The sequence below is a fragment of the Papio anubis genome, chromosome 4, assembly GCF_008728515.1.
Source record: "Papio anubis isolate 15944 chromosome 4, Panubis1.0, whole genome shotgun sequence".
Lineage (NCBI taxonomy): Eukaryota > Metazoa > Chordata > Mammalia > Primates > Cercopithecidae > Papio > Papio anubis.
The window spans coordinates 30,050,595-30,075,817 of NC_044979.1; the positions used below are offsets into that span (position 1 = coordinate 30,050,595).

A 25,223-nucleotide genomic window follows, 5' to 3' on the forward strand; every position below is an offset into this window, starting at 1 on the left:
TTTTGGGTGAAGCTCTCTTCCTAGCTTGCAGACTGCTGTGTTCTTGCTATGTCCTTGCATCATGGCCTTTTCTTTTTATGCTTGATGAGGGGAGAGAGAGAACAAGTAACAGTGAACTCTCGTCTTTCTTTTTTTTTTTTTTTGAGACGGAGTCTTGCCCTGTCGCCCGGGCTGGAGTGCAGTGGCCGGATCTCAGCTCACTGCAAGTTCCGCCTCCCGGGTTTACGCCATTCTCCTGCCTCAGCCTCCTGTGTAGCTGGGACTACAGGCGCCCGCCACCTCGCCCGGCTAGTTTTTTGTATTTTTTTAGTAGAGACGGGGTTTCACCGTGTTAGCCAGGATGGTCTTGATCTCCTGACCTCGTGATCTGCCCGTCTCGGCCTCCCAAAGTGCTGGGATTACAGGCTTGAGCCACCACGCCCGGCCTGTCTTTCTTTTCTTATAAGCACAGCAATCCTATCAGATTAGGGCCCAACCTTAAGACCTCTTTTAGCTAGCCTCAGTTACCTCCCTAAAGTCTCTGTCTCCAAATATAATTACATTTGGGGTTGGGCTTCAGTGTATAAATTTTGGGGGAACACAGTGCATTCCATAACAAGGACCTCTTTGAACATGTTGTAAAACTTTAGCCAATCCTTATTGCTACCTTTATTGAGAATAAATTCAACTTGTTTATTGAGGAAGGCAGGTCATTACAGAATGAGAAATGGCTAATAACTGGTTCTTTGATTTGTCTGGGTGGAGATTTTTATTTCAGCTATTTTTATTCTGATTCCATTTCAGTAAGTCTGGCATGTTGGTTTGACCACATAAGAAATCTAAGGAAATAAACTTTTTCTGTGAGGAGAGAATGGTATACACCTTAGAATCAAAGAAGCTTTTACACTGAAGGGACTCTGAGATCCTGTATTCTACAACCCACAGTCAGCTGTCTCATGCCGTTCTTTCACCTGAAAAACTTATAGGACAGATAAATGATAATGATTAAAAGTTAATAAAAAACACAATACAGAAGAGTGTAATACATAAAGTAAAAGTTCCTCACCAATACCCACAATTCCCCAAAGTAATCACTGTTGTTTCTTGTGTATTCTTCCAGGTATTTTCTTTGTATATATAAGCATATATGTCTGCTCTTGAAAACAAATAGTGCGTCCCCCTTATACGCAGATGCTGAGCTTCTTAGGGAGCTTCCCCAGAGACAACCAAGGTTATTTGTTTCTTGTGTATCTAGAGATATTTTAATACATTTATAAGCAAAATGCACACATATACATTCAAAATATAGTGTATTTTATAATTTGTGTATGACTGTATGTGTATGTTTTTTCCTCAAAGTTTCCCATGTCCTATCCAGTATTTCCAGAAAGTTTACACTGTCATAGTAGTATATGGGAATGTCTTTTTCCCATACCCTTACCACATTGGATTCCATCAGTCTTTTTTGATTTTGCAATCTATTGGTGAAACATAGTATCTCATTTCTTGTGCTATGTTTTCTTTAATTAAGAGTGAGTTTGAACATCTTTTCATGTACTTAACATGTCCTTTGTCTATTTTTATTTTTATTTATTTATTTTTTTTGAGACTGAGTTTCGCTCTTGTCACCGTGGCTGGAGTACAATGGCTCAATCTCGGCCCACTGCAACTTCCACCTCCCATGTTTAAGGGATTCTCCTGCCTCAGCCTCCCGAGTAGCTGGGATTATAGGCGCCTGCCACCATGCCTGGCTAATTTTTGTATTTTTAGTAGAGACGGGGTGTTCTCATGTTGGCCAGGCTGGTCTCGAACTTCTGACCCCAGGTGATCAGCCCACCTCAGCCTTTTGAAGTGCTGGGATTACAGGCGTGAGCCACTGCACCAGGCCAATCTTTATAACTTAAGAAGTTAGCTCTTTGTCATGTGGCTTACACTAATCTCTTTCAGTTTTTCTTTTTACCTTAGCTGTGCAAGTCTCAAACAAAAAGAAGAGGAAATTACCCTCTGATGTGAATGAAGGGAAAACTGTTTTTATCAGGTATGTCTTTCTGTCTCCAGAATTGCTTTTGCATGGTCTTCATAAATCTCTCCTCCTTCTCCTCCTTTTCCTTCTCTTTTTGGCACTAGTTCTGTTACCTAGCCCAGAAAATTAGATCAAGCACATCTGGTCCCAGGAACATACCAAACAATGAGAAATGCAGGACAATCAGAACTATAACACAGAAGACAGATAGCATGGGTCCTGACATGTCTTCATTTAGATTTCATGCTTTGTAATTGGGTTGGCATCATTTGGAAGAAATCAGTTCAACTGTTAGAAACATCTTGCTTCCAGCCTTTGTTTTAGGGGGAGTGCTGGGGAGGAGTGACACTGCTTGTCTCAAACGATTTCTCTCTTTATGCCTAAATTATCTTCTGATGCAGTGTCCAGAATAAAGTAAGGCATCTCATCTGTTTCCAGGAAAACTGGGTGGGAGTGGGGGTGGAGATAGGCTTTATTTCATGTTGCTGTTGCTGTTTAGCTCTCCTGACTGCAATAGATTGCTGCTTTATAAGGTCAGGATGTCTTCAGTATACCTCAGGCATGCCTTCTAGCCCTTCTGAAGTACCAGTGTACTAGGGTCATTTGCATCTGATTTTAGAGGTATATATTTTATCTTCTTGTACAATCTTTTAAAATTATTTTCTTGGGTGTGGTGGCTCAGGCCTGTAATCTCAGCACCTTGGGAGGCTGAGGCAGATGGATCACTTGAGGGCAATTTGAGACCAGCCTGGCCAACATGGTGAAACCCCGTTTCTACTAAAAATACAAAAATTTGCCATGCATGGTGGCATGCACCTGTAATCCCAGCTACTCGGAAGGCCTGAGGAACGAGAATCGCTTAAAACCCAGAGGGGGAGGCTGCAGTGAGCTGGGGTTATGCCATGGCACTCCAGCCTGGGTGACAGAGCAAGACTCTGTCTAAAAAAAAAAATGTTTTCTTATACAATTTATGTTCATTCTAGGAAATTGATGAAATACATGAGCAAAAAGTGAAAAAAATTAACCTTAATCACTACTCAGAGAACACCTACACTACATGCCCACATCATAAAGATTCACAGAGGTGAATTTATACATGCTATACTGAAGCCCATTTTCTCACCTAACTGCATGTCTTTCCATGTATCTTAAAATTTGTATTATTTGGAACTGCCATATAAATAATTTTGTATTCGTGGAAGATCTGTCTAACAGGAAGGAAGAAATGTCACAGTGAAGAAGAAGCCTGTGACCTCAGTACTAAGGATACCATTCCTTATACACCTTTTAATTAATAAAGAACTTTGGGAAATAAAGGGGTGGAAGAGAGAAAACCATGTCTATCATGAGGCAGATTAAAAGAAATAATGTAGCTAGGATATGTCTTATTGCAGAAAACCTTTTTTGTCTGGGTTATCCATGAAATAGAATCATTCATGGGGCTGTTCAGTGCATTTAAGAGAAGTAAAATTACAGATACTTATTAGGGACTGTTTTTCTTACCCTGGAAGGATTTACATAGTTGGGGAAATGAGGAATCTTTATACTGTGTTGAAATTTTAGGACAACAAAATTTCCTTCCAACATTTTTTTTAATCCCATCGAGAGAAGTAAGTAGTTTTCTTTTTTTGGACTTCGTAAATTTTACTGTATTTGCTTTTGTGTTACTGTTTTGAAGGATTTTTCTGACTTTAGTAAGATTTTAACTGAAGCCTGGATTTAATAGCAACACAGAGGGAAAAATGGCTAATTGAGAGAGATAATTTTACTTTTCTCACTAGTCTGCTGTGAGTCTTCTAGTTTATAGTAACAGAAATGAATTTTGGTCAATTTAAGTGAAAGAAGAGGGTTTCAGAATCAAAGTTGTCAAAGAGCAAGCCTCAGGAAGAGGCTGAAAATCTGGGCAGTTCTGGGGCCCTAGGTGATAGAGGCTGTGGGTCTTTTCTGTGGGGACACCCCTTTTTTTTTTTTTTTTTAAAGGTGTAGCATATATTCTGTAAAGTACATTAAGCATATAGCTCAGTTATAATTTTATGTGTATACATCCATGTAGCCACCACCCAGATCAAGATGTAGAAATTTCCAGCACCTCAGAAGTTTCCCTGGTGGGGGGCACCACTGTTTTGAAATGAATCTTTACCTGCAGTTTCTGGTCTTTGTATGTGTCTGTTTATGTTTTCAGATTCCTGAGAAAGAGAACCTCATTGACAAAGGAAAGTCAGTTGGGGCCAAGGGTCACTGGGGGCCATCCCTGTGTATTAGTGCTATTTCTGAACAAGGGAGAGTTGATATCTAACTCACTTACATTGTCCTGGAACACAGGATCTCACTTATGTAATTGACCTTTCTTGTGATCATCTGGTTATCTTCCATAGAAATCTGTCCTTTGACTCAGAAGAAGAAGAACTTGGGGAGCTTCTCCAGCAGTTTGGAGAACTCAAATATGTCCGCATTGTCTTGCATCCAGACACAGAGCATTCTAAAGGTATGTGTTGTCAGCTGGCCAGGCCCTAAAAGGGTTGAGACCGCTGCAGTGGGCACTGACTAGGTTACGAGAGCATAATGTATGCCATTTCGAAGGTTTCACGGTCCATCCAGCCCAGGTTTCAGGGTTCTATAAAAGTACCAGGGATGCCAGGCACAGTGGCTCACGCCTGTAATCCCAGCACTTTGGGAGGCCGAGGCAGGCAGATTGCCTGAGCTCAAGAGTTCAAGACCAGCCTGGGCAACACGGTGAAACCCCATCTCTACTAAAATACAAAAAATTAACTGGGCGTGGCAGCGTGCACCTGTAGTCCCAGCTACTTGGGAGGCTGATACAGGAGAATTGCTTGAATCCAGGAGGTGGAGGTTGCAATAAGCCAAGATCACGACACTGCACTCCAGACTGGGCCACAGAGCAAGACTGTTTCCAAAAAAAAAAAATGTACCAGGGACATCCTGAGGTTGTCTTTAATGGTGTCAAACTCAGTCTCTTTAATGGTGCTGCTAGCCATAATTTTATCTAAGCTTTTTAAGGCCTTGCTTATTTACTTTAGGGTAATGAATTCCATTTTTGCTCTTTGCATTTCAAATGTGATAGTATCTCATGGGTACTAATCACTCCACATTGCTTGAAATTACCAGGATCTTTTTTTTTTTTCTATTGCTTTTGTTAGAGGTAGAAGCTGATAGAGAAACTCTGTTGCAGTGGCAGTGGTTACAAGGAAAACTATGTTGCAGGAGTGCTGCCTTAGGTTTTTTTTTTCCTGAAAGCTATCTCTTTTGAGTTTTAAGGGTTGACCATTCTTCATTCTAGTATACTGTTGTTAGGTAAGCATCTTTCCAACCCATTCATAATCTTTGATTTCACCTATTGCAGTCATTCTCCTAAAGCACTAAGTTCTTCCTTTTTTTTTTTTTTTTTGAGACGGAGTCTCGCTGGCTCTGTTACCCAGGCTGGAGTGCAGTGGCGCCATCTTGGCACACTGCAAGCTCCGCCTCCCGGGTTCACGCCATTCTCCTGTCTCAGCCTCCTGAGTAGCTGGGACTACAGGCACCCGCCACCGCGCCCAGCTAATTTTATTTTTGTATTTTTAGTAGAGATGGGGTTTCACTGTGTTAGCCAGGATGGTCTTGATCTCCTGACCTCGTGACCCACCCGCCTCAGCCTCCCAAAGTGCTGGGATTACAGGTGTGAGCCACCGTGCCTGGCCTAAGTTCTTAATTTATTGTGATTCATGATTCCTTTGAGATCTAGCAAAAGCTGTGAATCCTCTCCTTAGAAAAATGCTGCTTCAGAGGGCGTGTGAGCTCTGTTGAGCCTATCCACAGCTTAAGAACCTCCATTCTAAACCATTTTATTTTTCACATTGACAGGACCTAATCACTTTTGATTTTTACTCAGCTAAAAAAAAGTAAGACCTGGCCAGGCGCGGTGGCCCACGCCTGTAATCCCAGTACTTTGGGAGGCTGAGGCAGGTGGATCACTTGAGGTCAGGAGTTCAAGACCAGCCTTACCAACATGGAGAAACCCTGTCTCTACTAAAAATATAAAATTAGTCGGGCGTGGTGGCACATGCCTGTAATCCCAGCTACTCAGGGTGCTGAGGCAGGAGAATCACTTGAACCTGGGAGGTAGAGTTTGTGGTGAGCTGAGATCGTGCCACTGCAGTCCAGTTTGGGCAACAAGAGCAAGACTCCATCTCAAAAAGAAAAAAAAAAAAAAGGAAGACTTGGCGTGTACCTGAGATGTCAGCTACTCAGGAGGCTGCAGGGAGCCCAGGAGTGTGAGGCTTCAGTGAGCTGTGATTGCCACTGCACTCGAGACTGTGAGACGAAGACCTCCTCCATCTCTTTAAAAAAAAAAAAAAAAGGTTGTGAATAAGGCAGCACTGTGGAACAGAGTTAGGGATCTAATCCCAGCTATGCTACAGATCAACTGGGTGATTTTTGGCAAATCATTTAACTACTGTTGTCTTCAGGTTTTCATCTGTAAAATGAGTGGGTTCGAGTAATCACTTAAGGTACCTGCAGCTCTCATGTTTAGTTATACTACTTGGATCTTTTCCATTCCTAAAATGCTTTTAGACAATTTGAATTGCATAGAATGTGCCAAGTTAGTGGTATGATACTGCTTTACTTTGGCGGTAGTGTCTTTTGTCTCTTTTTTAGTGCGGTAGTATATTGGGTTAATAGTTTTAGAATTAAGCCTATAATTGACTGACTAGATATCCCTTGTGGTCTATTAATGTTAACAGAGTTCATGATCTTAATAAGCATAGTTTTAATCATTTTTAAAAAAAATATATTGTCCTTCCCTAGCTCATTAAATTTTTCCGATACCTTTTCTGCCTACTCATGCAGCTTCGTGTTGCTCCTGTAATTTATCCCTCTCAGCATGCCGTTTCACTACCTGGAAGAGCTCAGTATTAACCGCAATCTTTTAGGGAAATGTTAAGACTGAACCCAGTACTGACTCTGGAAACTCCAGTGATAAAATTCTTACCCTTTCAGAGAGAAGCACCCATTTTCTTCATATTCAATCTAATTAGATTCATTTGAATGTGCCTGTTAGGAACATTTTCCCCATATTTCCTTATTTGTTTCTTTCTATTGAGTATCTATTAATGCTGTACACTATGGTAGGTGCTAGGGATATAGAAACAGATAAGAATTGTGGTCATTTTTCCTGTGGTATTCATTCTGTTTGGGAAGATGTCACCTGACTAGTGCTATAGTAAAGATGTGAGTGGAGAATAGGAGGCAGGAGGGGACACAGAAGCTCCTAGATGGTGACCTTTGTGTTGGCCTGGCGCATGTGTCCTTTCAGTTAGTCTGCGCCATTCATTTTTATAGGAGGCAGAAGATCAATGCCCCAGTAGCTCTAGGAAATATGGTACTTTCTGAAAGAATATTTAAAATTTAAAGGAATACTAAACAAAATTATGAAGCTTGTATTTCTTTTTTGGAATCTACTGAAAGGTAAACTTACTTTCTTTGCTTATAAAAGTTGTTTTTTTTTTTTTTTGACTGGGTGCAGTGGCTCACACCTGTAATCCCAGCACTTTGGGAGGCCAAGACAGGCAGATCACCTGAGGTTGGGAGTTCGAGACCAGCCTGACCAACATGGAGAAACCCCATCTCTACTAAAAATACAAAATTAGCTGGGCATGGTGGCAATGCCTATAGGCTACTCGGGAGGCTGAGGCAGGAGAATCACTTGAACCCAGGAGGCAGAGGTTGCAGCGAGCCAAGATTATGCCATTAGACTCCAGCCTGGGCAACAAGAGTGAAACTCCGTCTCAAAAAAAAAAAAATTTTTTTTTGTCAATAGCAGAAATAGAGATGGGTTAATTGATCTGGCATCTAATTAAGGAAAGGCATGCCTTATGGAGATTCTAGAGTATGAACTAAGAATTGAACTCCTGGCTTTCTGGTTCCCTGCTATATTCATATAGTAGAGGACAGAGACTTTTACTCTGAGAGGCAGATCTGCCCATATCTGATGTCTCCCAAGTGACTATGAGACCTATGAGACAGTGAGATCTGTAATTAAGTTCAGGGTTACGTGGTTCCTGCTTTGCTTTTCAGTCATCTAATAGGTACTTCATAAGTGATGCCGAATTAAGTGTTAGGCTGGAATTTCTCTACTATTTCAGGTGGACATTTCTTTCCTTTCTTTTTTTTTTTATTTTGAGACAGAGTCTTGCTCTGTCGCCCAGGCTGGAGTGCAGTGGTGCGATCTCAGCTCGCTGCAAGTTCCACCTCCCGGGTTCACGCCATTCTCCTGCCTCAGCCTCCCAAGTAGCTAGGACTATAGGCGTCTGCCACCACGCCCGGCTAATTTTTTATATTTTTAGTAGAGATGGGGTTTCACCATGTTAGCCAAGATGGTCTCAATCTCCTGACCTTGTGATCTGCCAGCCTCGGCCTCCCAAAGTACCGGGATTACAGGTGTGAGCCACCAGGCCCAGCCTTTTTTTTTTTTTTTTTTTGAGACAAGGTCTTGCTCTATCACCCAGGCTGGAGTGCAGTGATCATGACTTACTGCAGCCTTGACCTCCCAGGGTCAGGTCATCCTCCCACCTCAGCTTTCTGAGTAGCTGGGACTATAGGCATGCACCACCACACCCAGCCAATTTTTTTTTTTTCTTTTGTAGAGACAGTCATGTTGCTCAGGCTGGTCTTTAACTCTTGGGCTTAAGTGATCTTCCTGCCTTGGCCTCCCAAAGAGCTGGGATTACAGGTGTGAGCCACCATACCCAGCCTTCACGTGGATATTTCTTATTAAGAGAGATCATGAGACTAAAGTTCTAAGAAGAATTAGAACAGATGAAGGAAGTAATAATAAAATTTCATTAAGAGCAGTGGTATCTTCGTCTTGATTATTTGGTACCTAACATAGTGCCTGTCTCAGAGTGCAGTGTGCCTCACTTACTGATGGGGATAAATTCTGCAAAGTTCATTATTTGTCATTGTGTGAATGTCATAGTGTACTTACACAAACCTAGATGGTATGGCCTACTACACACACAGGTCATATGGTAGAGCCTGTCGCTCCCAGGCTACAAACCTGCACGGCACAACATGTTCTTATACTGAATGTTGTAGGCAGTTGTAACGTAATGGTAAGTATTTGTGTATCTAAATGTTTCTAAACGTAGAAAAAGTATAGTAAAATGCAGTATAAAAGATAAAAAATGGTACAGGGCATTTTTGGTACAGGGTACCAAATGTACGTGTACCAAATGGTACAGGGATCTGCCCTGTATAGGGCAGATTCACTGTAATCTCCTGGGACCACTGTTGTATATGCAGTCTGTCACTGACCAAAACATCCTTATGCAAGTACATGGCTGTACTTAATAAATGGATGCCACCTGCCCCTTCCACTCTGTGTCAGGCTGCTGCCATTTGTAGTGTTGTCTTTGGTTTATCTGTGGGAGTTTGGGATCTCACTGAATTGTGTCTCCTTGTGCAGGTTGTGCATTTGCCCAGTTCATGACTCAAGAAGCAGCTCAGAAATGCCTTCTAGCTGCTTCTCCAGAGAATGAGGTAAGGAAGATATTTCCTTTACCTTATAACACAGGAGGCAGTTTGGCTCTTAGGGGCAACATCTGATATTTACACAAAACTTCATTATTGTTATTATTGTCACTAATAATAAAACTAACACTTATTTAGCACTTTGTTGTGTTAGGCACTGAACTTTACTTGCGTTATCTTATTTAATCATTACATCAGCCCTTTGAGGTAGGCAGAATTATGATCTCTACTTCATAGGTGAGGAAATGGGGATAGTAACGTATCTGATATTTGTTGCTTGCTGTCTGTGTCAGCCTCTATCCTAGACTGATAACATGAAAGACTAGGATAAGAAGGTATTAAGGTCGTCTGTGAAGTAGAGTAGATGTTTGAGAGAGAATGTGTGTGGGTGATGGAGAATTACTCCATTTGTTCTACAATCGAGTATAATGTTATTTAATATTGCTGTTATTTCTTAAGTCCTCTTGAGTAAGTACTCTACTATTTCATTAGCTTTCTTTATAATACTAGACATTTGCCTGTTTACAGATAATTTTCCTCAATTTGGGTCTACTTTGGGACTAATCAACTCCCAGAAAATAATTTATTTACTGCTGACTACCTGAAATACCCATGTGGCCTTTTGCACAGCTCTACTAAATATTGTGAGGCCCAGTGATCCATTTGTAGCTAGCTGAGCTGAAACGTCATAGGGCTTGGCTTACATAGCATAATTGACGCTTGCCGTATCCCTTTCTGTGGTGTTCTTGTCAGGTGCTTAGTTTCTAGTTTCTACTCATTATGTGTTGTTTTTTGTTTTTTTTGAAACGGAGTCTCGCTCTGTTGCCCAGGCTGGAGTATAGTGGCGTGATCTCCACTCACTGCAACTCCGCCTCCCAGGTTCATGCCATTCTCCTGCCTCAGCCTCCCAAGTAGCTGGGATTACAGGTGCACACCACCATACCTGGCTAATTTTTGTATTTTCAGTAGAGACAAGGTTTCACCATGTTGGCCAGGCTGGCCTTGAACTCCTGACCTCAGGTGATCCACCCACCTCAGCCTCCCAAAGTGCTAGGGTTACAGGCGTGAGCCACCGTGCTCGGCCATTATGTGTTTTAAGAAGGGATTGTTTTCTGTTACAGGCTGGTGGGCTTAAACTGGATGGCCGGCAGCTCAAGGTTGACTTGGCAGTGACCCGTGATGAGGCTGCAAAGCTTCAGACAAAGAAGGTGAAGAAGCCGACTGGCACCCGGAATCTCTATCTGGCCCGAGAAGGCTGTGAGTAGGGAGACGTAACCCAGGCTTCCAAGTAGCTGGCCCTGTGCCATATCATCGATCCAGCAATAGTATGTTTGGGAACATGTTTCAAATTTTATATGATCATTCCACTTTAATAAATGTGGCTTTCTCTTAGTAAACCTTCACTCATTTTTGTGGATTAACCATCCCATTATCTTTTCTGCCTGGTTGCCTTTTGTCTTTTTCAATAGAGGATTGGCAAGGCAAAGAGGGAGAAAGAACTCAAAATACCTTTGCTTCTTGTCATCATTTCTAATAAGAGGTTTTCATTATGACTAAAATTACTCTTTTGGATTATTCATGGATTTAAAATGTGCACCCAGTACTTTCCTTTAGTGTCAGAAAGACAATCAGAAATTAGCTTTAAATTTAAAAAAAAAATTCTTTCTTCTAGGTCACACAGTATTTATCAGCTCACCTCCTCCATAGCTTCACACCCTGTACTAGTAATGTCCATTAGCCTTTGACACCAGCCCTCTATGGCAACATAACTGTTTTTGACTGGCTTATCTCACTGCTTAGTAATGGACCTCAAGTACATAAGGAACAGCAAAGTTAAGTTCCAAGGGCAGATTATAGGTGGAACATTGTGCATTCTAAATGCCCAAAATGTATTTATGTTCCATACTTCTTCCAGGCCTTTCTTTCTGACTTTGGGCATGTACGTGAAGATTCTTTGAGGGGAGAGAAGGAGAAGAGGAATAAAATCACAAAATGTTCAGAGTTTTAGTCCTTGAGAGCAGCTCTGAGCCCAGAACTTAGCCCTGTATCCTATTTCTGGACCTAACCAAATGCCATCGTGTCCTGGCCAACATAGTCCTCTGGGCCCTGTACAAAGAGTTTGCATCATTCAAATTACATTCCTCTTGTTGCTCAGTGAAAATTCCCTTGTTGATGTCTTGGCCTTTTTCCCTCTTTCTGCAGTGATTCGTGCTGGGACGAAGGCTGCAGAGGGTGTGAGTGCTGCTGATATGGCCAAAAGAGAACGGGTGAGTAGATTAGGCATTGACCTTCAGGTTCTGCGTGGCCTATAAATCAATCAAAAATAGTTGTCGAATGCTCGATGTGCTCATAAAAGAACCAAATATGGTCATAGACCATACTTACTGCGCTATTAGAAAAGCACATAGGTGAGACAGCAAGTAACCCAACATTATACATAGTATTCTATCTGCTTTCTATGCCAGTATAAAAGAACTGTGTCTTATTCTTTGTTTACCTAGTGCTTGGCAGTAAATGTTTGCGAACACATGCTGCTAGATCATGCAGTAGACAGTCAGAGGCTAGGGCTTCGTGTAATTAGGTGTTAGTATAAACACAGAATAATGTAGAAGGGCAAGATCAGAATGGTCTGGAGTTATTAGGGAAGGAAGAAGATATGGCTCTTGAAAGGGGTAGCTGTCAGTTGGGAGGAGTTAGTGTCTCCAGATTATAAAATCATTTTAGAAAAACTCCCGTCTTATGGGTGTTTCTGATGTTAACCAATACCGTTATATTCCTTGGCTGCTTGGTAACGTTCCCGGTCATTTTTGCTTTTTCCCATATAACTTGCTTTCAAAAAGCCAAGCCAGCCTAGAATGGTAAAGATGCATAATCATGAACAGAATTAGTTATGGAACCTTAACATGCAGATGAGGAACAGGGGTGAGAGTGTAATGACGGCAGGAGGCAGTGTATCTTTTTTTCGGTGTGCACAGGTTCTGCACTAGTGTTTTCAACTTTAGTAGTGAACATCTGGAAATCATAGGTTCTGGAGACCCATCCTTAACTGGAGAAATTACATAAAATTTTAAAGCCTCAATTTTTTAAGGGCATTATATACCCTTGTCTGACCACAATGCAATAATGACATATTTAGTTTAAAACTAATTTTGTTGGCAAAAAGCTCATTCAGTGATAGGTATGCATTATACATTCACAGCAGGCACAGCTTTTCCTGACAGAAAAATAGTCTGTTGAACTTAAGCATGATAGCCTTTTCAGGTGTTCCTTTAATAGTCATTTTCCAGGGGATTTGTTTATTTTGTGATTTGTTGGTACTTTTACCAAACAAGAAACAGCAGGACTGAGAAGGCTTGACAAAAGAAAAACTTTTAATTGAAAACTTTTTTCTACCAACTTGGTTTTGAAAAAACTAATTGGAAGAATAATGTCATCTTTCATTTCATTTTAGACACAGATCACGCAGGCACTGGAGTTTTGTGGCAGCGTAGTTGAGGGTATTGCTCTAAGAGCAAAATATGGTTCTGTGGTCATGGATATTCCTTTGCCTCAGGGTGGCAGAGTTGAGACAAGACAGCATTCTGTCAAGTATTCTTTGAATACGTTCCATTTCCTTTTGGAAGGATTAGATAATCAGTTGAGTTGGTGGGTAGATGAGGACTGGGCATAGATGTTAACCATAGTATTATCTGTTGTTTGCTCTGGGCTACATTTTGAGCTAGGGATTTTTTTTCTTTTTTTTTTTTTTGAGATGGAATTTCGCTCTTGTTGCCCAGGCTGGAGTACAATAGCGTGATCTTGGCTCACTACAACCTCCTCCTCCCAGCTTCGAGCGATTCTCCTGCCTCAGCATCCTGAGTAGCTGGGATTACAGGCATGCACTACTATGCCTGACTAATCGTTGTATTTTTAGTAGAGACAGGGTGTCACCATTTTGGCCAGGCTGATCTTGAACTCCTGACCTCAGGTGATCTGCCTGCCTTGGCTTCCCAAAGTGCTCATATTACAGGCATGAGCCACCCTGCCCAGCCTTATGTTATCTCATTTTGGCCTCACATCAGTGCTCAGAGACTTTGTTCTGCTGTTCCATTTTATAGATGAAAAATTGAGGCTTTAAAATTTTATGTAATTTCTCCAGTTAGGGATGGGTCTCCAGAGCCTATGATTTTATTGTTACCCACCCACCATCTTGTCCCTTTGAACTTTTCTTTCCCTATACTGGGCATTGTAAAGCTGCAGTGCGGGCAGTTGCCATCCATTTTCTATATGTGTGGTTATGGGATGGAGATCATAATTCTTTCCTTTTGGAGAATTATGAGCCTGCCTCTTAAAAACAGTGAGTTGTACTGTTAACCATTGGTTGTTCTTTCAGTTTGAGCTGCTGAAGCATCAGAAACTCAAGGACCAGAATATCTTTGTCTCCCAAACCAGGCTCTGCCTGCACAATCTCCCAAAGGCTGTAGATGACAAACAGCTCAGAAAGCTGCTGCTGAGTGCTACTAGTGGAGAGAAAGGGGTGCGCATCAAGGAGGTGAGGTGTGGCCCTGTCCATCTGGAACTTTCATTCTGATCTGGGGTCATATCAAGCATTTCCCTCAGGCTGCGGTGCCAGATTTTTTTTTTGTTTGTTTGTTTTGAGACGAAGTCTCACTCTGTCGCCCAGGCTGGAGTGCAGTGGTGCAGTCTTGATTCACTGCAACCTCCTCCTCCTGGGCTCAAGCAGTTCTCCTGCCTCAGCCCCCTGAGTAGCTGGGACTATAGGTGTGTGCCACCACGCCTGGCTAATTTTTGTATTTTTAGTAGAGAAGGGATTTCACCATGTTGGCCAGACTGGTCTGGAACTCCTGACCTCAAGTTATCTGCTCACCTCAGCCTCCCAAAGTGCTGGGATTACAGGCGTGAGCCACTGTGCTAGGCCATCAACAGACTTTCTTCTGGACATGTTGTCAGCATGCATGGCTGAGTTTAGCAGTTTCTTGGTTTTGTTCTTTTTCTTCTAAAAATTGTCTTTTACATCTGAATTACAGCAGAATGCAAGGAAGTCTCTGTCTGCATGAATTAATTTAGCAAGCATTTATTAAATGCCTTTTGTGTGCTTAACATTATATTTTGTGCTATCATGTGAATTTTCTTGCAGAGAAAATAATCTGCTTTGCTTTTTGGAGAGTATTTTACTCCTAGTTAGATTCTTACCCTATAGTCAGAGTCACCTATGCCTGTCGTCAACACAGGAAGCCATGTAGATGTTCAGCAGTTGAATTAGAAAAACACTGGGTTCATACCAACTTGGTTAGTCTCTGTGAGTACAGAACTTCTCTGCCTCCACATTCCCCTTTGCATATTTCTCTTTTCTTTCTTCTTTTTTTTTTTAAGATGTGGTCTTGCTCTGTCACAGGCTGGAGGGAGTGCAGTGGCGCCGTCTCAGCTCACTGCAGCCTCCCCCTCCCAAGCTCAAGCAATCCTCCCACCTCAGCCTCCCAAGTAGTTGGGACTATAGTTACACACCACCTTGCCTGGCTAATTTCTTTTTCTTATTTTTATTTTTTATTTTTGAGACGGAGTCTCACTCTGTCGTTAAGCTGGAGTACAGTGGCACGATCTCAGCTCACTGCAACCTCCGCCTCCCGAGTTCAAGTGATTCTCCTGCCTCAACCTCCGAGTAGCTGGGACTACAGGCACGCACCACCATGCCCAGCTAATTTTTGTATTTTTAGTAGACACAGGGTTTCACCATGTTTGTTAAGATGGTCTCGATCTCTTGACCTCAAGTGATCCGCCCGCCTCGGCCTCCCAAACTGCTACAATTACAGGCGTGAACCACTGCGCCTGGCCCATGCCTGACTATTTCTTATGTTTTTGGTAGAGACATGGTTTTGCCATGTTGCCTAGGCTGGTCTCAAATTCCTGAGCTCAGATGATCCCCCTGCTTCAGTCTCCCACAGTGCTGGGATTATAAATGTGAACCACTGGGCCTGGCCTTGCATATCTCTGTCATACTGCTTACTATTGCCCTGGCCTCAAACTGTCGGTCAGTCTCTTCTCCCCACTAGACTGAGTTTTTGAGGCAAGCGTTATCTCATTATCACCAATCCTTGGTGTAGTACCTGCTACATAGTCATCTCTTGGTCAATACTTATTTTTAAAGTACCATTGCCAATATTTTGGGTCTGCTTTACTCTGTTTCACCACCATAAACTGTTTTCCTAATCCCTGAAAACCTCTTCAAAATGTATGGATTTAGGTATTTGGGAGATTATGTGAGAGAATGTGAATATATCAGCACGTATCTGACACCACTCTTAGTAAAACTGCTCAGTGTTACTGGTTATAGGGGAGGGACAGTTGTGTAATTTCTCATATCATCTGAATACTTAGTGTCTGCACGTTTAACACCTGTCATAATTTAGAGAAATTCATGTTTATTCTAGAATATTTGCATTATGTTGAATTTTCCTCTTAATTCTTTCTTATGTGTACGTATAGTGTCTCAGTAAGATGGTAAGTATCTTGAGAACAGGATCTTCATTATATGCTTCTCTTGATTCCCTTACAGTATATGACAGTTCTAGACACAGAGTGGACACTGGACGTAAACTAAATGTGGTATCCATGTGTCCCCAATACTTAGCCGTCTCCATTACATGAGAACAACAGTTTCGGTAGTAATGGCATGTAAATGATCAGTTTTCTCAAAACATCCTACTGTACTTTGGTGCCCCAGATGTTTGCTACATCTGGCTTAAGGATTTAAGGGAAAACCACACTAGAGAGGATCTGAGCTGCAGGCAAAGAGAGCTGAAACTTCTTCCTGTATTTCTGAGCCTGTATGTTGGAGAGACTTTTTCCTGTGCTTGAAATGTCTTTCTTATCTAAAGCCATCAGTCCTTCCTCCTTCCCTTCTTTAATAATTTCCTTCCTGAGGGCTTTTTTCAGTGGTAAGATCTATGGACAGTATTCCATCCTCGGCAATAACTTGTTACACGCTTAGAATACCATGTACCTCTCAATTTGTATGTATTGTGAACAGTTGTGTTTGTATTGTGTTTGTTTTTTAACATCCAAACCTCTTTATAAATTTTCTTTAGGAAGTTTTGTTTATGTGCTTATTTTAGGTCTCTGTTGATGTCTATAAACTAGTAGAAAGCAAGAAAATATTATTTTAATCTGTTTTATGGTGTTAGTAGGTGAATTCTAATAAGATGGACACACATAAGTGTTATTCCAGTGTGATTTTTGTGATGGTGGTATAAATGAAGATTATGTTTCAATAACCTGATTTTTTTTTTTTTTTTTGAGACAGGGTCTCACTCTGTTGCCCAGGCTGGAGTGTAGTGGTTTCATCATGGCTCACTGCAACTTCAACCTCCCCAGCCTCAGGTGATCCTCCTGCCTCAGCCTCTTGAGTAGCTGAGGTGCCACTACACCGGCTAATTTTTTGTATTTTTTGCAGAGGCAAGGTTTTGCCATGTTGCCCAGGCTGGTCTCAAACTCCTGGCCTCAAGCAGTCCTCCTGTCTCAGCCTCCCAAAGTGCTAGGATTACAGGCATGAGCCACCATGCTCACCCAATAACCTTATTTTTTATTGACTCTATTAAAGCAGTTCATGTCAGGCAAGCCTTCTCATTCTGTAATTACTGATTTTTTTTCTTGCTCTACTAATAGTGTAGAGTGATGCGAGACCTCAAAGGAGTTCATGGGAACATGAAGGGTCAGTCCCTGGGCTACGCCTTTGCAGAGTTCCAAGAGCACGAGCATGCCTTGAAAGCCCTCCGCCTGATCAACAACAATCCAGAAATCTTTGGGCCTCTGAAGGTAAGCCTCGTCCTCTGGGGAGACTTGTTTCCCTTAGGACCACTTGCAGGAAACCAGCCTACTCCTTTATGCCTAGTGTCCTCTGACATTTGAGGGGTGGGAAAGAATGGCAAGTGGACAAAAAAAAAGGTGGGTTGGGGGAGGATGTGTGAAGGGGAAAAACTCAACTCATTGCATGCACAGATTTAGAAGTCTAATGAATGACATTCTATCTCCTTCTGACAGAGACCAATAGTGGAGTTCTCTTTAGAAGATCGAAGAAAACTTAAAATGAAGGAATTAAGGATCCAGCGCAGCTTGGTACAGAAATTAAATGGTCCATATTTTTAAGGACATAACTAAACTCTTCTATTTTGTTCAGTTTGTGCTTCTGCTCTCTTAGAGTAGTTCTCCCCTCAATTAGATTTTTTTTGCTCCCAGTTCCCTTTAGTCCCTGTTCCCTAAGCCTCTCCAGGCCATCTTCTTATCTGCTGGCCCATGTCTGATAGCTCTACAGCAGAAGGGAAAGGAAGGAGAGAGGAAGCAGACCAATGTTATTTCCAGTCAGCTATTCTTTACAATGTTTGGTGATAGTACGTGCCAAAATTAATGGTTGAGGTTAAGGTTTCCTGTTACCTGTAGATTTCAGTTATCTCTTCCGTATTTTCTTTTATTAGTTGGCTCCAGAAGTGTGAAGCCTGATAGTTTTATACAGTTTTTAATCTGGTGTGCTATAGAGGGTGGAGCAGGGACTTTAGGAATAGGTGTACTCATGCTCATACTCTGGCTCTGCCCTTTTTGCTGCATGTTCCTTGGCAGTTATTACCGCTCTGAACTTCAGTTTGTAAAATGGGTGGACGACATCTGCCTTACATGATTGCTGAGGACTAAATGAGATAATACATGTCCATCATCTAGCATACTGCATGGTCAGCACACAGTCAGTACTCATTCTCTTACCCATCTTCCCCCAGGACATGCAGGGCCAGATTATTCTTGACTCTGTTATTCTTAGAGCTCTCATTGATATTGCACAGCAAAATTCACTTGCATATACAGCAAACATTTGTAGTCTTTGTGGTGTATACCAAGAGCATTACCAACAGATGACCCATTCTGGTGGTTAATGCAATGGCCCTCAGTTGGAAAATATGGGATCTGGTTATTGTTCAAGGCAACTTTGTTACCCTAGATAACAGAATTGCTTATTACTGTTAGCCATTGTTTCAGAGGTGATTCTGAAGCTACCAGTTTTGTTTGTTTGTCTGTTTGAGATGGAGTCTGGCTGTGTTGCTCAGGTTGGAGTACAGTGGTGCAATCTCAGTTTGCTGCAACCTCCACCTTCTGGATTCAAGTGATTCTCCTCCCTCAGCCTCCCGAGTAGCTGGGACTACAGGTGCACACCACCATGCCTGGCTAATTTTTTTTTTTTTTTTTTTTTTTTAGTAGAGACGGGGTTTCACCATGTTAGCCAGGATGGTCTCGATCTCCTGACCTTGTGATCCGCCCATCTCGGCCTCCCAAAGTGCTGGTTACAGGCTTGAGCCACCGCACCTGGCCCTAATTTTTGTATTTGTTTGGAAGAGACAGGGTTTCACCATGTTGGCCAGGCTGGTCTCGAACTCCTGACTTCAAGTGATCCACCTGCTTCAGCCTCCCAAAGCGCTGGGATTACAGGTGTGAGTCACTGAGCCCAGCCTTGTTTGTTTTTTAACATCCAAATTACTTTATTTGTTGCCTGGATTTATATTCATACTGTTCTTTTGTGTAAAAATGCCTCTACTCACTTTGCATATGCAGATCAAATGATCCCTTTCAAGTAGCATTCCTCCACCTCTCTCAAAAGATAAAGGCCCTCTTTACTTGATTTTCATGAACTTCCTTAAGCTGTGTAGTTTTTTTTTACTTTGGTTTATTTGTGTATACATCTCTTGTCTCCACCTGGCTGTGAGTCCTGAAGGGTAGACACTTTTTTTTTGTATCCTAGAAACAGACTGCCATACAATAGGCATATAATAACTGTTCATTGTATCTGGATTTCTAAGGTGAAAGGGAAGAACAACACACACTTATCATTACATTAATTTCACTTGAATCTTCTGTTTCTTCCACTTCAGTGCAAATACTTCTGTAACATCCTTGATGCCTTCCTTTCCACAGCGTCTTTTCCTCGTCGTCTTCGCTCCATTTATTCCATTCCTAATGTTCTTCCTTTCTTGAAAACGATCCGAGTTTCTGACCTATGTCATTTTTCTTCTCTCTGAAGAGATTTATTTCGTATTTCTTGCAGACAGGGTTACTGGCAACAAATTCCCTCCATTTTCTTTTGTCTGAGTAGGTCTTGTCCTTAACTTTTGAAGGATAAGTTTATCAGATACAGGATTGTAGGTTGGCGATTTCTTTTTTCTTTAAAAACTTTAAATATTAAATATCTCACTTCACTCCCTTCTTGCTTACATGATTTCTGAAGAGAAGTCTTGGAAATCTCTCTGAACCTACTCGGGTTTTGGAGGGTGCCTATTAAAAACAAAAGAGAGAGAAATTTGATGTAATCTCATCCTTGTTCCTCTATAGGTAAAATTTTTCCCCTGTCTGGCTTCTTTCAAGATTTTATCTTTGATTTTCTGCAGTTTGTCTATGATATGACTAGTTGTAAATTGTTTAGTTTTTATCTTATTTGGTCTTAGAGCTCTGAGTTCCTTGATCTGTGGTTTAGTGACTGTCATTAGTTTTGAAAAATTCTCAGCGCTTATTACTTCATTATCTTTTCTGTTGCTTGCTTGCTTCTTGTATTCTCTTTCTACATAGGTTACACCTTTGATAATTGTCCCACCTACTGGCTTTTGAATCTTGGGCATGCACTCTCCCTTATTTCTATGTTATGGGAAGGGGAATGGTTATTTTGTGCCCCCCAGCCAGTAACCATCTGTTACTATGGCAGGGCTTGTAACTACATGTATTCACTTTCCTCTAGTCTCCAACTGTGTGGGGGAAGAATTCCTCTTCTTTCATCTAGCTCACATAAAGCTCATCTTCTGTTGAGTATTTGCAGCAAACAAAGCTCATCCAGAAACCAGATGGCATTTTCTTGTTTTATGCAGCAAAAAGTGAGATCCAAGCCTGCAACTGGTGAGCCTCAGAAGGGGAAACCAGAGCCTGCAAAAGACCAGCAACAGAAGGCAGCTCAACAGCACACAGAGGAACAAAGCAAGGCGCCCCCAGAGCAGAAGGGGAAGGCGAGCTCTACCGCATGGACCGGGTTCCAGACCAAGGCTGAAGTGGAGCAGGTGGAGCTGCCTGATGGAAAGAAGAGAAGAAAGGTCCTGGCGCTCCCCTCACACCGAGGCCCCAAAATCAGGTGAGATGCAGGAAAGTGGCAGCATAGAACAGTGGGTGGGTTCTAAGCGGGTTTGTTTTTGCTGAGTTCTTTTCTCTTTGTGGCATTTGTTTGGTTGAAAAGGATGCTTGGTGCTATGTATTCCCACACACGGGGTTAACACGTGAGTCTTCAACACCGTCAGAGATGTCACTCTTAGATCAATGGCAGAGAGGCCTCCTAGGGCAGGCTTTTGTGCCCCTTTTCTCCTCTTTTAAAGAGCTTCCTGTTGTCCAGATGGCCATCTCTGCCAGCTGAGGCCACATACTTGAGGTTCAGTGGTAGTTTCTGTTTGGGGCAGCAGATTAGTGCTCTACAAAAATAAATCTTGACAAAATATTTGTTAATTAAACGAAGGTTTTTGAGATATCCATGGGATTCTATATATTTATTTATTTAATTTTATTTTTAGAGACAGTGTATTATTCATTTCTTCCACTGCTATAAAGAAGTACCTGAGACTGGGTAATTTATAAGGAAAAGAGGCTTAATTGACTCATGGTTCAACAGGCTGTACAGGAAGCATGACAGCAGCTGCTCATCTTCTAGGGAGGCCTCAGGAAACTTAACCATAGTGGAAGGTGAAGTGGGAGCCTGCACTTCACATGGCCAGGAGCAGGGGGAAGGAGTGTTTTAAACAACCAGATCTTGCGGTAACTCATTCACCGTCATAAGAACAGCACTGAGGGGATGGTGCTAAACCATTCATGAAGGAGTCATCCCCATGATCCAGTCACCTCCCACCAGGCCCAGCCTGCAACATTGGGGATTACAATTCAACATGAGATTTGGGCAAGGACACAGATCCAAACCACGTCACAGGGTCTTACTCTGTTGCCCAGGCTAGAGTGCAGTGGCATGATCATAGCACACTGTATCCTCGAACTCCTGGACTCAATCCACCTGCCTCAGCCTTCTGAGTAGCTGGGACTTTTTAATTTTATTTTAGCAGAGACAGGGGGTTGCTATGTTGCCTAGGCTGGTCTTAAGCTCCTGACATCAAGCATTCTAAGTATACAAATACTGAGCTTTCAGAGGGTCTGTTGCAGTATCTATTTTTAGAATGACTTAACATATCATAGGCTTGGGAAGGGCCAGTGTACAAAGAGGAATTTTATCCCTTGAGCTAAGAGAACCTAGGGGTGTCAGATTAGAAGAAGGACTCAAGGTGACACTCAGCCATTTTATTTCAGGTTGCGGGACAAAGGCAAAGTGAAGCCCATCCATCCCAAAAAGCCAAAGCCCCAGATAAGCCAGTGGAAGCAGGAGAAACAGCAATTATCTTCCGAGCAGGTGAGTTCTGCAGGACATTCAGCTTTGGTATGGCATAGTTCTGCCAGATCGTAGCCATGTTTGTACCTTGATTAGCTGAGCAAAAAACAAAAAAAGAAAGACTTCTGTGTAGGACAGTAGCTTTTTAGAGAATGTTGAGGTATACAATCATAAAAGTGGAGAGAAAAAAGTAAAATGAACCTCCATGTATCTGTTCCTCTGTTTCAGCAGTGTCCTTGTTTACATATTCCCCATAACATGCTTTCCCCACTAGAATATATTAAAGCAAAGCCCATTTCACATGTAAATGTGTCTCATATGAAAATGAAACATTGCTCAGAAAAACCTCAGATTGCATCTCTAACTGATGAGGCCTTAAACACACACACCTTATGCCATTATAATATCTAATGAAACTAATAAGCCCTTTATCATCTACTACACAAATGATACATTAAAGCCATATTAAAATTTCCCCATTTGCCTGAAAAATATGTTTTTATACTTGGTTAGTATGAGTCGGGATCCGAAGTCCACACATTATACTTGGATTTTTAATTTCTTAAATCATTTTTTTCTTCTCTAATATCCATTTTCCCTTACCACCCTTTTTTCCATGCTATTCATTTATTGGAGAAACCAGGTCATTTGTGTTACATTTTTAATTTAGCTATTTGCTTCCTTGTGGTGTCATTTAACTTGTTTCTGTGACACCCCATCTTGCCTGTCACCTGGTAGTTAGTTCGGTCTGGTAGCTTGATCAAGTTCAGTTTTCTTTTTTTTTTATTTTTTTTGAGATAGAGTTTTGCTCTTGTTGCCTAGGCTGGAGTGCAATGGCACAATCTTGGCTCATTGCAACCTCCGCCTCCCGGAGTAGCCTCCCGAGTACCTGAGATTACAGGCGCGCACCACCATGCCCAGCTAATTTTGTATTTTTAGTAGAGACGGGGTTTCACCATGTTGACCAGGCTGGCCTCGAACTCTTGACCTCAGGTGATTCGCCTGCCTTGGCCTCCCAAAGTGCTGGGATTACAGACGTGAGCCACCATGCCTAGCCTCAAGTTCAGTTTTCTTGACTAGAGTATTTCACAGGTGGTGTGTGTGTTTCTTTACATCACCTGAGGCACATACTACCTGGTTGCCCATTTTTAGTGATTCTGAGATTGATCAGTAGATTTGAGGATTGTCTGCCTTGTCCCTCCATTGATGAAGTCCCCAGTTAGCCTTTCATGTAATAGCCTTAGCAATTATTGATGAGTGTTACCAGATCCATTATTTCATTATGGGTTACAGAATGCTGATTATTTAAACTTCTATCCTTTTGCATTTTTAAATAGAACTCTAGAAAGAAAAATCTTCCTTTGTCAATTATTTGGTTACCACAAAATATCATTTGTATAGGAAAGACAGGATAAATGCTTGATTTTTTTTTTTTTTTTTTCTTTCTCTCTGTATTAGTTTTCAGAGTAATGAGCTGTTGCCATACCGGCTCATTTTTTAGTATTATGAAATCCTGACTTTTCATATACTTGATGTGTTTCAGATACTGTCATTATTCTTACTCTGTCTAAGGCTGGCAGAAGCCCCTGCAGGTTGGCTTCTGAGTCTTTCTGATGTGGCTTGTTTGTCTGGTAATATCCTTGCTTTCTAGTGCAAGATGTCCAGGCTGAGCTCAGGTACCTCTTCCCCAGTCCTGACATTAGCCATTTTTCCCAAGGAGCCCTAGTTCCTTTTAGTAGAAAACGGTGGTCCTACATTCTTGAATACTTGAAGTCAAGCTTTCTTCTCCCCTTTCCTAGTCTCTTTCCTTTAAGGGTAAAAGCAGCATTAGCTTCCCATCCTACTCAAGAAATCTGTGTCTGGGAAGTTTCTGACCTATACCATACTATTTTATAGATCTCTGAAATCCCATGAGCAGTGTTCTTGGGGAGGGAATGGGCAAGCAAGAATGGCCAGATTCTGTGCTGGCTTATCTGCTTTGAGGCTAAAGTGAGGCTTTGGAAGCTAGAGTGAGAGAGGCCCTTGAGCCCCCAACACAGTGTGTTAGACAGGGAAGTTAGTCAGGCCCTGCTCCCTGTGCACTGTTGGTCTAATTTCTTACCAGTGGATGATTCTGTCTGAGCCTTTCTCTCTAAGGGTCTCTCTCCAGAAACCTACCCCTTTCTGGTAGACATGATCTCTGTACACTTACTTTCTCTCTTGGGTGGCCTGAGGGTAAGGTGATATATAGTCTTTGAAATCGATTATATTATGTTTCTAATCCTTTCACTTGTAGGTATCTAGGAAAAAAGCTAAGGGAAATAAGACGGAAACCCGCTTCAACCAGCTGGTCGAACAATATAAGCAGAAATTATTGGGACCTTCTAAAGGAGCACCTCTTGCAAAGAGGAGCAAATGGTTTGATAATTGATGATGCCAGCGGGCTGGGTAAGAAGCTGGGTTGTGTGCTTTCTGGTGACACTCCTGGGCTCCTCCCCATCCCCTATGTCTCTCACCCAGGGAAAGAAAATCCCCGAGGGCACTGCCACTGTGCTGGGAGGCACCCTGGACTCACATCTGAACTTTGGTCCATCCTTTGATGAGTGGTTCGTTAGCCACAAAGAGAAATATCTGAAAGACATCATGATGCTTCTTGCATATTATCCAGATTATTGTATGAAGTTGTGTCTATAATTATTACCAATTTTTGTTCTTTATTTCTCAAATGGAAACAATTGAAAAAGCATTCTGGAGTGCTGAATTTTTAAGATGTATATTTTGTTAAGCATATTCTCTAAATGAGATATTGTGTGGCTTTTTAGTAACAATGTCATTTCTAATATGTGTGACTCCTTTATTATGTATGAACATCCTTTGACAGTCCTAATTCAGCTCTGTAGTCTTACACGCTGCAGGAACTAAGTGACAGCAGAGAGAAATGCTTTCTAACCTAATCACTGCAGGCAGAGACACTTGGAAAAGAATGGGGGGAGGTGGGGCCTGGCAGAGAGCAGCACTTATGTGTTTATCAAATGAGGGGATTTCCAGTTGAATCGGTCTGCAGTGGCCTAAAGACACTAGCCTGGTTAGTGATGACCTGCATTTCTCTCATAGAGCACCTCCTTTTTCATCATACCCTCTAGCTCTCTAAGTCCTCCTTAATGAGGACACCTGATCCTCATTAAGTCTGCCCCTTAAGATGGCTTCACACCTACTAAAAAACTCCAGGGGTTTGACATCTCACTTTGATTGAAATCTTGTCTTCCTATAACATTT

At 41.9% G+C, this 25,223-nt stretch overlaps 1 protein-coding gene across 3 annotated transcripts in view; it reads left to right on the plus strand.

The window, feature by feature from the left end:
* RBM28 (RNA binding motif protein 28) overlaps positions 1 to 25,223 on the plus strand; it is a 55,486-nt gene that overhangs the window by 7,629 nt on the left and 22,634 nt on the right. For 2 of the 3 annotated variants that reach the window (XM_009203821.4, XM_031665184.1), the window contains exons 9-18: positions 1,945 to 2,017; positions 4,378 to 4,487; positions 9,465 to 9,538; positions 10,651 to 10,786; positions 11,732 to 11,796; positions 13,902 to 14,060; positions 17,192 to 17,341; positions 17,567 to 17,641; positions 20,422 to 20,678; positions 21,890 to 21,989. In XM_009203821.4, the coding sequence (XP_009202085.1) occupies positions 1,945 to 2,017; positions 4,378 to 4,487; positions 9,465 to 9,538; positions 10,651 to 10,786; positions 11,732 to 11,796; positions 13,902 to 14,060; positions 17,192 to 17,341; positions 17,567 to 17,641; positions 20,422 to 20,678; positions 21,890 to 21,989 (1,199 nt within the window). Of the gene's footprint in view, positions 1 to 1,944; positions 2,018 to 4,377; positions 4,488 to 9,464; positions 9,539 to 10,650; positions 10,787 to 11,731; positions 11,797 to 13,901; positions 14,061 to 17,191; positions 17,342 to 17,566; positions 17,642 to 20,421; positions 20,679 to 21,889; positions 21,990 to 24,243; positions 24,790 to 25,223 lie in introns of those variants that run through there. The other variant, XM_003896547.5, reaches the window with a different exon arrangement.